A 12,372-nucleotide genomic window follows, 5' to 3' on the forward strand; every position below is an offset into this window, starting at 1 on the left:
AAACAAGAATGCTCAAGGTTTATATTGCAGGGAATTGAGTATTCTAGAACTCAAGGATTATTGTCCAAGTTGTATCCAAAAGGAGAAACTTTGAGATTGAACAACACTAAATCTTTTGTACAAGAGTCATGGGACGAGCCATTTCATGGAGGGACAATTTATATTAGTGAAGGAAATGAGAACTGATTACATGGATATGAATATAGTTAGTCTACCATAGTCAGACACTGACATGGGTAGTTGGACTACTGCAGTAGGAACTGGTGTAAAAGGTATTAAAACCAAGGAACTTTTTATGCATTCATTTGTTTACTCTTGAATTATGCTTGTGAGCATATTTGTGTAAGTGTGCCAAGGGTCGAGGACGCCCAGTTAAACCCAAGGACGAGCATGTGTGTACGTGTTTGTCTTTGACATATAACGGGTGCGTGTTAATCTTGATAGGAAGAGAATCATACTGGTGGGAAATTCCTGCCTGAGGGTGACTCTAGAGGTGCAAGGGTTGGGAGTATCTACCATAGACATCAAACCCAAGGTCACTCTATGTGAAGGGTAAAAAATGTGAGGGCAAGATGCTTTCCAAATCCAAGCACAAGAGAATAGGAGAACATTCCACATGAAGAACCATGTCTCAAGAGCCACAGAGAGAAGAGCTAATCCCACATAAAAAAATCAAAGAAAAGCAATACCTAAAAGTTGAGGACAACTAGATCTTGAGGAAAAATGTTTAATAAGTTGGGGGATGTAACCGAAGCATCAAAATACAGATTGCTGATATTCAAAAACACAATACACATTAAAAAAAAATTTGTCAAGGTTTTACGCATGAAATTGTTGTCTTCTTGAAGATAAGCTAAGTATCCATGCCACAGCCCCTTACGAAGGCATGTTTCAATTGCTCTATTCACTGAACTACTTCCATTGTTGGCTATGGTGGAGATGTCTTCGAAAGTTGTCGGATGATGGGTGATCAACATATCTAGGTTGTAATAAGAATAGTAAATTAGTCACCAAACCTGTAAAAAAATTAGAAGGCCAAAGTTTACTTTATTTTTTTTAGAAAGGCCATATATTGAAATTGAGCTTCACCATTGAAGGTCACATGGCCATTGGGGCCTTCAAAAACAAGGTGAAAATAATCATGACATATAGTGTGCACTGGTGGGGGAGGTTGAGAGTTGATATAATTATTATCATTTGAGGAGATTGATTTATAAATAGATTTTATGAAACCCAAACATCTTATGAATATTATTTTTTGTTAGAGACAAAGAGATCTTTTTTATGGAGAAAAGTTATTATTTATTAGCAAAAGAGAGAGGTGAGCCTTTTCTTTTCAATAGTGAGGCAAAGTGAAAATTCCATAAAATCCTATACTATTCTAGATGCTAATTTGAAAATATTCTTTTTAAAATTCAAGAATTACTTGAGGACTATTGTTTTTGTGTGAGAGATATACGGATTAACATAGAGAGAGAGAGAGAGAGAGAGAGAGAGAGAGAGAGAGAGAGAGAGAGAGAGAGAGAGAGAGAGAGAGAGAGAGAGAACTCATTCACTAGGGAAAAGTTAAATAGTCCCATTCATACCATGTCCCAGTTATGACTAATAATAAAATCTTAATTTTTTCTTTCTTTTAAGTTAACTACCCACTTGAGTCCTTTTCCTTTTTTCTCACATCCTCCTAATGATAGCTTTGTAACTAAGCAAACTTTTAGACTTATTGCTAAGGCCTTTGCCTCTGACAAGCCAAAAAAGGCAGCTTTTTGGATGCATATTTTTTATTTTTTATTTCGAGTAGTTTTACTATTTTAGTTACAGTTGTTTTATTTCAAAAAGAATTCACCCTCCCACTTGAGCAATTTCATTATTAGCATTTTCATTTATTTCTAGTAGTATAGTATCCTTGTTATGATGGATTTGTAAATATGCAAAGTTAGATACCTATCACTAAGGCCTTTGCCTCTTGCAAGCCCCAAAAAGTATAAGATAGGCCTTCAAATTTCAGCCTTGCTGGTAAAAGCATCGACCACCTTGACCATGTAGACTAGAACCCCTGTGTGCATATATTCTTTCCATGCCTTTTTAGTTATGTATTTACACACCTTAAAGGTAATTTACATTGAAGAAAGGTTCAAACTAGTAGAAAAAAAATATAACCATGCAAAGGGACTCTTTATGACCTATTAGGCTACCAAAAGTTGGTGTTACCTTTAATTTTTAGAATTCTTTTGCATCTATAGATTAAAGTGAGTATACATAGATAGTATGCTCAAATGCTATGTAGAACTTTGGCCATAAAAGAGACTATGCAAAGAAGCCTTTTCTTCATTTATATGGTCCATTTTTGCACCTAGTCTTTTTACTAGAAAGATGAAGGAGATATATACAAATCGAAACTAGCTACAAAATTGATTAGTCTCTCCACTTGCAAACCACTTAGCTATGTGAACATGTCTTTTAGATGTTGTGTGAAGTTACATTGCTTTGTATTTTTGTTAAGTTGATTTTCCATGTAATATGAGCTTAAGAATGCCCTTAGGGCTCCAATTTTTTTTTAAAAAAAGCTTTCCATTCAAACCCACTAGCCCATTATGCGACCTTAAAGAGGTCCCCCACAGCTCAAACAAGATGCAAGGATGGTGGGGGAAGATAGGGATGAGGAATTGGGGTTGGGGGGGGGGGAGGGGAGAGGAGAGGGGAGGGGGGGTGTGAGGGTGCTCTAATGTAAATTTCCTCCCTAAAACCTTCCCCTTTTTAAGTTCTCTTTGTGATATCCTCATGACTCATGATCCCTCTTATGTTAGAGCTAGATTAGCCCTTAGGGATAATTTTTAGTCAATGCGTATTTCCAAGGAAATAAAAAGAACTTTTATGGGAAGATCATACCTACCTCTCTCTCTCTCTCTCTCTCTCTCTCTCTCTCTCTCACACACACACACACACACACACACACACACACACACACACACACATGAAATAGCACATGTTCAAATTCCTCCATAAGAAACAAGTAAACCAATCCAAGCACTCCCATTGATAATGCTTTTTGAATGCTATAGCCTTGGGAGAGAATGTGTAAAGAAAATTTTTCTTTAATTGCAGCCTAACACATTATTTTTTAAACCTAATGTTTTTTAGATCAAAAGATAAGAGGCACTTTAAAAAACAATTGATTACAAAATTGACTAATCTCCAATTCAAAACATTGGGCTCATGGAATCCATATCTTTTTAAGACTACATGAACCTTAGAGTGTGTTATTTTGCAGAACATGAGTTTGGGAATGATTCTAAGACTCCAAGTTCAAAACACAACTTTCCATTTGAGCGTGCAAGTCCTTTGGGTGACCATATCACAAAAATGATGACACATCCCCCTCTCTCTATCCCCCCTCCCCTCCCCACACCACCCCCCTGGCGACTAATAAAGAAGGAACATTTCCCCTTCATAAGGTTTTATTTTCAAGATCATCATGACCTATGAGCCCTCCCCTTAGGTTATTAACGCTAGCTTTTTGGCTTGCCATGGGTAGGCCTTGGTGATACTTCTTGAGTCCTAGCCCTTTTTAGCTTTTTTGTTCTTTTTTTAAAAACCTTTTATTAGATGACACACCTCTCTAATACACACACATGCGTGCACACATACGAAGAGGAGGGCACACATACATATGTAAGCATGCTCTCTCTCTCTCTCTCTCTCTCTCTCTCTCTCTCTCTCTCTCTCACACACACACACACACACACACACACACACACACATTCGTAGTATTCGTAGTGCGCTACACATGTACAAATAACTACGTGAGAATAAGCAAATTGATCTAAGCACATGCCCCAAACCACTTGCATCCACACATGCAAAATAGACAAAATACAATCTCCTTTTTGGCTTTGGGGGTGCGAGGTCACCGAGAGGAGGAGGGGGGGGTGGGGAAGAGGAGGGAAAGACCACAATGCAAAGAATAACTTCAATGTCATTACATAGGAAACACAGACACAACAAGTGAAGAAAAATGAAATGGCAAATGAGTTAAGAGTAGCTACTTTTCTTTTTGAACCTTACATCAATCTTTTTCACCATGGGTTGAACATGAATTGGCAACTTTAAACAAGTAACTATAATTAAAACTAGATGTTATTTCTCTTTTCTCCCACATGTTTTCTTAAAATTTGAACCAACTCTAGGTTAAAGGGAACCTATCTTCTATGGAGTCGTGGATAGTGGTATGCCAAGGTTCGGAAAAAGATAGGTTCAACTTAGCCAATTGATGGGAGAAGGAATCTTAAAATTTATGAAGGTTTAATTCTATTTAAATTAAAATATGAAGAAAAAGATTAATCAAAATCATGGTTCACTTTGTGATATAAGTCCCTCAAAGAATAATTTCCTAAACATTGTGGTAGGTAGTGTAATGTGTTTCTCCCACTTGTTCATATCTTAAGTCATGAGCACTCATGACATGACCATGAAAACTAAAGCGTGAGTGCCTAGCAAGAGGGAGATCCCTCAAGGGGCTGCTGCATTCAATGTGTCTCTACTAATAACGAAGCTAGCAAATCTGAACTCCGCCAAAAATGGTGGTGTTGGAAAAGCTAGTTCAAAAAGGCGATGTGGAGTGTTTATTTTTCTCCATTCTTGAATTTTCCTTGCATGTAATGTGGGCTTCGTTAAACGAAACCGCGGTGTGGGAGCACCACCTAAGGACAACAACAGAAGCCCCGGCCTCGTAGTATGTCCACATCAATGTCAAAAAAAGTGAAATATTTACGACTCAAATTGAGAAAAAACGGTTGAGATTTTGTCTAAAGGACCGAAAATCCTCAAGTTCCAGCTTGCAAGTTTGAAGGTAGCGTGGAAAAGTCATGAGGCAAAGTTTGAGAAAGGATCAAGACACCAGTAGCTAGAGTCAAGAGTGAAGACCACGAATGTCCCTTATTCTTCTTTCACACTTGTCCGGATTCACACGTTCCCGTCCCGCTTTGCGGTGGGTGTTGGTAGCTTCCCTGAAAGTACCCACAGCTGCCGTGTAAGATTGGGAGCTCATGACAATAAATTCGAGCTCATTCGCTCCATTTTGTCGCCTAATCCCACATCCAGTCTACAAGCTCAGCCCAAGGGACCACAGCAATGGAGCTTTTCCACATGCTCACCTTCTTCTTCTTCCTGTCTATGCCATTGCTTACCTTGAGGGTGCCCATAGTGTCAGGTGATGCCATTACACCACAGGCTTGCACCACAGCAAGCCCAGCATGCCAAGCTATGGTGGGTTATGTGCCTTCAAACAATCTGCTCCTCTCTGAGATAGCCTCTCTCTTTTCACTAGACTACACCTCTCTATTAGGACCCAATGACTTCAATCTCTCCCTGCAGGGCCTAGAGACGGTGGTGGTGCCTGCCGGGAAGGTGTACAGGATACCCCAAACGTGTGGGTGCATGAATGGCACACGTGCGGTGACCTCAACGAATTACACAGTGGAGAAATTGGACTCACTTTCCAAGATAGCCCAAGCTTACTACTCTAATCTGGTCACTTATCAAGAGATTGCGATGGCTAATAATATTTCTAATCCTAATTTGATTTTTCCGGAGCAAGTTTTTCGGATACCTATACCCTGTGGCTGCAGCAATGCTAAAGATGAGGGCCGCCCTGCAGAGCTTTTGTCTTACCAGATCCAAACCGACGACAGCCTCTCGAGCATTTCCGGCCAGTACAACACCACTGTGTCCCAGCTGCAGAAGGTTAACGGCCTCATTAACGGCAGCGCCTTGACGCCCACCGACGTCCTCTTCGTCCCCCTCCCAGGTCATTCGACTTCCTAATGTCTTAACCCTACAATCAAACAAAGTATTAAGCTTAGCAAAGGTTGTAATTTTAGGAAGGTACAGGCAGAAAACCATGTACAATTAAGCTTAATTATACATGTCTTCTGAGCAATTTTAGGCACGCTTACGCTGATATCATGTATAATCAAGCTTAATTATACATGATTTCTGCCTAAGCCTACCTAAAAGTACAACCTTTGCTTAATCGTGTCTAAAGAATTAAGCTCAATCAAAATGAAATTATTGATGTTTAGTGAGTCGAAGAAAGTGATTTTTTTCCCACCCTTTATCGAAAGTATTAATTAATGGACTTTAGTAAATTTACCCACAACTATAGAAATGCGTTACGAGTGCGATTCAGGAAAAAAAAAACACATTCTTCAATTAAACCGTAACACGTGTCTCTCAAAATTTGAAGCTCCTCAATTGTTGAAATTCTACTAAAGATTAAAAGAAGGTAGTAGCAATCTTCATGAAACCATGTAATTGGATTAGCTCCCCTTTAATCCTGTGATTAGAGGTAATGCAGATGAGCTTAGTGAAGGTGATTAGGTTTTTTCAAAGTCATCGTGACAGAGGAAAGGGTCGGTTTCAACACATGGGTTTGAAGTAGGTATTAATTGGGGGAGAAAATGTCACTTTTTTTAAAGTGATCAGAGTACACGGAAAAAGCTTTGAATAATCATTACCTCGGTTAATCACATATATATATTGGCACGTGTTAATCATTTGATTTTTTTTATTTTTATTTTTTGTCTCTTTCTCTCTGTCTCATTTTTGAGCATGTAATTTTGTATGGGCATTTGCAGTATGTCAAGTCAATTTCTCCACACATGCCCTTGATAAAAATCTCACTGTCGTCGAGGGGACTTACCAGCTCACCGCCAACAACTGTGTGCAGTGCAGCTGCAGCAATGGCACGTAGGTTTACCATTAACAAAGTCTCTTAATCACGATCATTAAGGTTAATCGGTGTCATTATGGGCTAAGTTTTATAAGCAGCAGCGCTTATATGCATCATTTAGAGAATAATCACTAACCGGCATTACTGGATTACTATTAAAAAGTGTGGTTAGGCACTTAGTCGTAAGAGGGAGTGCCAGTTGCAGGATTTACACTTCTCATCAGAGTCTTGACCTAATATCTTTATCTTTAGAATTAGCATTAATAAAATGCATGATGACTGATGTGAGAAAGCCCTTTGATTATTAGAGAGAAAGCATGATTAGTAGTATGATCAAGGAGCGTGATTAGACTCTGAATTAGCACTAGTGAATATGATGGTTATGGTGGTTCTTGGACTCTTGAGCATTTCAATTAGCATGATTTTTATGTAAATAGATTTATGGTCACATAAAGTAGCATGGTTGTGGGCTAGAGTCGTGTGATTATTAAAATCAGCACTAATAAGAACGGTGGTTGATATATGAGTAGAGGCTTGGTCATTAGAATCAGTTTGGTTGTTATGATTAAGAAGTGTGATTAGACACTAGGGTTAGCACTAATGAGCTTGATGGTCATGGAAGGTTGCATTGCATCCCAACCCCTTCATCAATTGGGGTCTCTTGCTCAAAGATGGCTTGCGCAAGCTCAAACCTAACCTTGGGCGACTCCACTGCTTCCCAAAAGAGCCAAGGATGCTCTGTGCAATCTTGTGTGTACAGGGGCTACAACGAATCAGGCATTATGTCCAAGTAAGAAACCATTACTTTTCTTCAAAATTCATGAGTATTGAACCTTTAACTTTTGATTATTATCATGATGGCCTCGCTTTAATCAAACACACTAAATGTTGAATGTTCGACATGGGGCGATGAAGGTTGGAGACGGAAGTTGACCCTAGATGTCCAGGTATGAAGAGGTTACCTTATATGTCCAGTGGGGTTGTGTGTGTGTGTGTGTGTGTAGATCATGGTGTTGAAAGGAGATTGAATGTTCTGTGGCAGCTCCCCCACCACCGGAGGCTTTCTACAAACCACCAACAGGCCTTGTGGCTTCGCCTCTGGGTTCCCCTTCAACTCCTACGACAACATCACCGCCACCATCTTCTATAGCCTCCACTCCATCATCATCCACAAGCACGAATGCCACCACAACTCCCAACTCAGCGCCACGTCTTGTTTTTGGGGAGGCTTTCTTCTCTTGCAGGTGCTGGTGCCTTCTTGTTCTTCTTGGCCTTGGCTTGTGGGTGCCCTCGTTGACCTTGTAGACCAAAATTTCTGCCTTTTTTTTTTGTTTGTTCATATTGACCTACTCTATAAAATAAAGTGAGTTACTTTGCTATCCACATTAACTTCGTCCACATTATTTTTGCTATCCACATCCACATTAAGCAAAAACAACGTTTTTTTAACTAGTTAAATATTTGCCCCCACATATAATAGATATCCTAATTGTAAGTTAAATAGAGAGACAAGTGAGCCGATTTTCCCAAACCTTTTCTAGGCATCCTTATTTCTGGTTTGGATGTGTGAGTAACTAATAGATGAAATCAGATCACTTGCACAGCTACAAAAAGTTAACTTGCTTCAAACAAAATCTCTTTTGAATATTTTGTTTAACATATGTTCTTTACATTGAAATGAAATGTAGTGTGCCTTTACATATAGGAATCAATAATGTAAGAGAGTAAAAATCAAGTGAAACATAAGATAATGATGTGGTTATGTTGGCCTCCTCTCTATCCTAATGTATATCTTACACCTCGAGGCCGTCTCCGTGAGATAGATAGATTTCCTAAAAGTAAGAAAAAGAAAAGTGATAATCATTTTGACTAACCATTCAAATGAGCACATTTTCATTATAAGTATCTATATTTCCTCGGCTAAAGCCCAACAGCTTTGACATAAACTTTACCATGCACTTCCCAAACCTTTGCCAATCACCCGTCTTTCTAGTTTGGATGTGTAAGTGTCTAATAATTGAAATAACATCACTTGAAAACCTATCAAAAGTAGTCTTGGTTCAGAATTTATCTCTCATACATGTGGTTTAAGTTGTAACATAATGCAATTTACCTTACATCTAAAAATCACTAATGTAAGAGAATAGAATCAAGTGAAACATAAGGAATTGATGAAATTATGTTGGCATCTTTATCCTAATGTATAACTTCTCTTCCTCCAAGAAACCCTATACTTGAGGTAAATAGATTTCCTAGAAGTAGGATTAAAAATGACAATTAATTTGACTAACCATTGAGCCCATTTTCATTACAATTGTTTATATTTTTTGCCAAAACCTGTTAGCTTTGTCATAGACATTACCATTGTACTTTTGAAACCTTTTATAGTCACTCTTATTTTTGGTTATAATTAACAGTTGAAATAACATCACTTAAATATTTACCTATAAAAGGTAGTCTTGGTCCAAATATCTCTCTAGATTGTTTATTTAAGTTGCAACATATGTGATATACCTTATATAAAAAAAAATCAAGTGAAACATGTGAAATTGATGTGGCTATATCAGCCTTTCGTGATGCATAACTTCTTTCTCACCAAGAGGCCCTCTACCTGATATAGATAGATTTCCTAAAAGTATGATAAAAAGGTACATACATATTTTGATTAACCATTTAAGTGAGCCGTATTTCCTTACAAGTGTTTCTCTCTCTTTTACCAAAGTCCGAAGACATTGTCATAAAGTTTGCCATGCACTTACACCTTTTCGAGACACCCTTATTTATTGTTTAAATCTATAAGTTGCAATTAATATCACTTTAAAGCCTACAAAAGGTTATCTTGATTCAGAATCTCTCTTTCAATGTGTTGCTTAAGTTGTAACATAATGTGTTATACCCTACATGGAACACCCCAAGTAAGAACTCCACTTACCTATGTGTTCACCCAAGATCCATACAAAAGGCATAAACATACAAGTGAAACATATCCAAGAATTTGCAATGTATGGTCATCTACACAAAAACAATAAGAACTTCATGTGCAGGCACTCTCCATTTAATCATTCACTCAGAAGCTGACTTATTTATAAGGATTTGTTCCCTATAATCACCAACCGCAATCGTCTCATGAGGAATATAAACAGATAGATCCTCAAGTGACGCAAGCTCCTAGTTAGAAACATCAAGCTATCTCTTGTACACATAAACTCTTTTAGTATACCAACATGAAAGACAAAATACATACATGCTCCGTATGGGCGTCCACCCAGGAGGTGTAATTTGTAAAGCATCCCATGAATCTTTGAATCTTTTTGAAGTTCAAAAAAAGGTCTCAAATATCTCAAAGATAACGTATTGAATTTTGTGTCTTTATTACCTAAGAATATTTTGGAATCCTCAAGTAAATCCATTGGCCTTCTTCCAAGATTCAAGCTGGTCACTTTGGTTTAGCATAAAATTATGCTCTTTCTTGTGCACTGTGTATGCTGCAAACCCTCATATCTCTTACTACTATTGGAAGAAATTAGTTGCAATGCCAACTCAAGCTTTCTCTTAGCTAATCATCCATGGGGCTCTACTGTGATAGTTGTACATTAGCATAAAAGGACTTGTCTTAGCAGTAGGATGCTTAGCACTATTGTAAGGAAACTCTATTAGCAAAAGTTACTCATCCAAATTAGATAGTCTTTGTTACGCATCCACCATAGCTGGAGAGGAGATAGAGCTCTTGTTCACCACCCAACCATAGAGGAATGTGGATAAGCTCCAGACTACTGGGCTTATGTAGTGGCCTTACCTACCCATGCTTGCACGGTCGCCCGTGGTCCTCCAACCTAGGCGCCTCACCACTGAGCCTTGGACACTCGTCGATTGCTCTCCAACGATCGGGCTCCATGTCTAGTCGAGCCCTACGTAACATGTTACAAGCTACATGACATTACCTCCCCCTTAAGAAGAGTTTTCATTCGGAAAAACAAATTCAAGATAGTTTTTGGTAATCACACTTATGCATTCCCAAGAGGACGCTTCCTCGTCTTTGTCCAACATTACAAGTGCTTCTCGATACACAGTATGCCTCCTGTTCCGATCTCTAAATCCAAGAATCTTCTCGGATTCATGTGGAAGAGAGGGTGGTTCAATTGGTTCCACCAAGATGTTAAGGCTTTGTTGAACTCGTTGGAGCGTGTGTAGTGTGCGCGAGACTCTCTGCTTGTTTCTTACTCAGCACCTTTGCAAGCCGCTTGAGTGGCTTCTCACTCCCCTATGCGGTTGCAATTTCTTCCTTGCAGCAGACAGCAGGTAGATGACTATTGTCACGGTTTGTCCGTCCATCCTTCTGGGGTTAATTGGGGATGCCTACTTACCACTATGTTCAAAGCATGGCACTTAGGTGATTCCAAATATTCCATGTGTAGGACATATGAAATTAGGGATAGCTGGAACTAAGTGTGGATTTATTACTTATGTGTTGTCGTGGACTTGTGGCATGTGTTGCTAACTCGTAGTGTGTTTGAATGGACAACCTTGTAGGTTGGTGAGTTTGGTGTGATGGCGGCGATATGGTGCAAGCTATTACCGAATGGTTTCTCATTTTGATATTTTTGCCGTAGTGTTTACTATGAGGTTTTGTATTTGGTCGCCCATTTTGATGTATTCGAGCATGGACCTATTGAGCCGCCCACTTTTGTTATATTGGGCGTGGATTTATTTATTTGCACGTGAATTAGCTCTTGGGGTTCTTTTGTAAATATCATTTATGTTTAGATAGGAACACTTTAGCTAATCTTGTGTTAAAAGCAACCCCACTTTTTGTAAAGGGCAAGCCCATGCATAAGCGTGCATCTATTTTTGGCTTATGTGCTATTTTTGAATAATAAAGCATAAATACTCAAGAAGTGGAAGGAAGTCGACACTTCTTGAGGGAGGATAGATTGCACCTAATAAGTCTCTCTTGTTTCTTTATGCTATGTTATGTTTTTATGTTATTTATTGATATTTTGGTTATGGTAATTTAATTGAAGAGATGAACTAGTTGGTTTTTGGTTGGACGGTGTGTCTCGCCCTGATCCTAGTGGTATCAGTGGTATCAGAGCAAAGGGGGGAGACAAGGTGAAAAATATTGCGAAAAATCAAAGGGAAGAAGGCTTGCAAAAGAAAGAGAGCAGGTACGTACAATTTTTTGGTTTCTGTGAAAGAAGAAAAATTCAAAAAATTGAAAGGGAATTGTAGGCTTGGTTCAAGGTCTTTTCTTCAAGTTACATCAAAGAAAAATCCAATGGATAAAAGCTTTATCCAAGGCTCAAAGCAAAGCATAGTACAAAGCTTACCTTAACTTTTCTACACGCTGGCTGTAATTCCCGCCCGTCAGGCTAGCGCGTGGCACATCAACTTCTTGGAGAAAAATTTGCTCAAAATTTTGCAGCTGGTTCAAAGATCTGTTCTGTCAAATGCATCCAGCAGAATCTCTTGCACAAATCCTATACCCTGTCTGAGAAGTTTCATGGAAGATCCAAGCTTTTGAATTTGCAACGGTGTAGAGAAGTCTGCAAAATTCAAGGGTGGAGAAAAATTACAAATTGGCTTTACTCAAAAAGGTCTAAAAAGATAAGAGGAGATTCATGCACAAAGCTTCTTCAAGCCAAAAC

General features: G+C 38.7%; 1 protein-coding gene across 1 annotated transcript; it reads left to right on the plus strand.

Annotated features, from left to right (window-relative positions):
- Positions 1–5,026: 5,026 nt before the first annotated feature.
- LOC147625616 (lysM domain-containing GPI-anchored protein 1-like) lies at positions 5,027–8,108 on the plus strand. Its single transcript, XM_086817134.1, has 5 exons — positions 5,027–5,803; positions 6,633–6,744; positions 7,350–7,517; positions 7,643–7,674; positions 7,770–8,108. The coding sequence occupies exons 1-5, from the start codon at positions 5,128–5,130 to the stop codon at positions 8,030–8,032; spliced, it is 1,251 nt and encodes a 416-aa protein (XP_086673260.1). The 5' UTR covers positions 5,027–5,127; the 3' UTR covers positions 8,033–8,108.
- The last annotated feature ends 4,264 nt before the right edge of the window (positions 8,109–12,372 follow it).

Source organism: Cibotium barometz, chromosome 23, assembly GCF_041138505.1.
Source record: "Cibotium barometz isolate CiBa-2024 chromosome 23, ASM4113850v1, whole genome shotgun sequence".
Classification (NCBI taxonomy): Eukaryota; Viridiplantae; Streptophyta; class Polypodiopsida; order Cyatheales; family Cibotiaceae; genus Cibotium; species Cibotium barometz.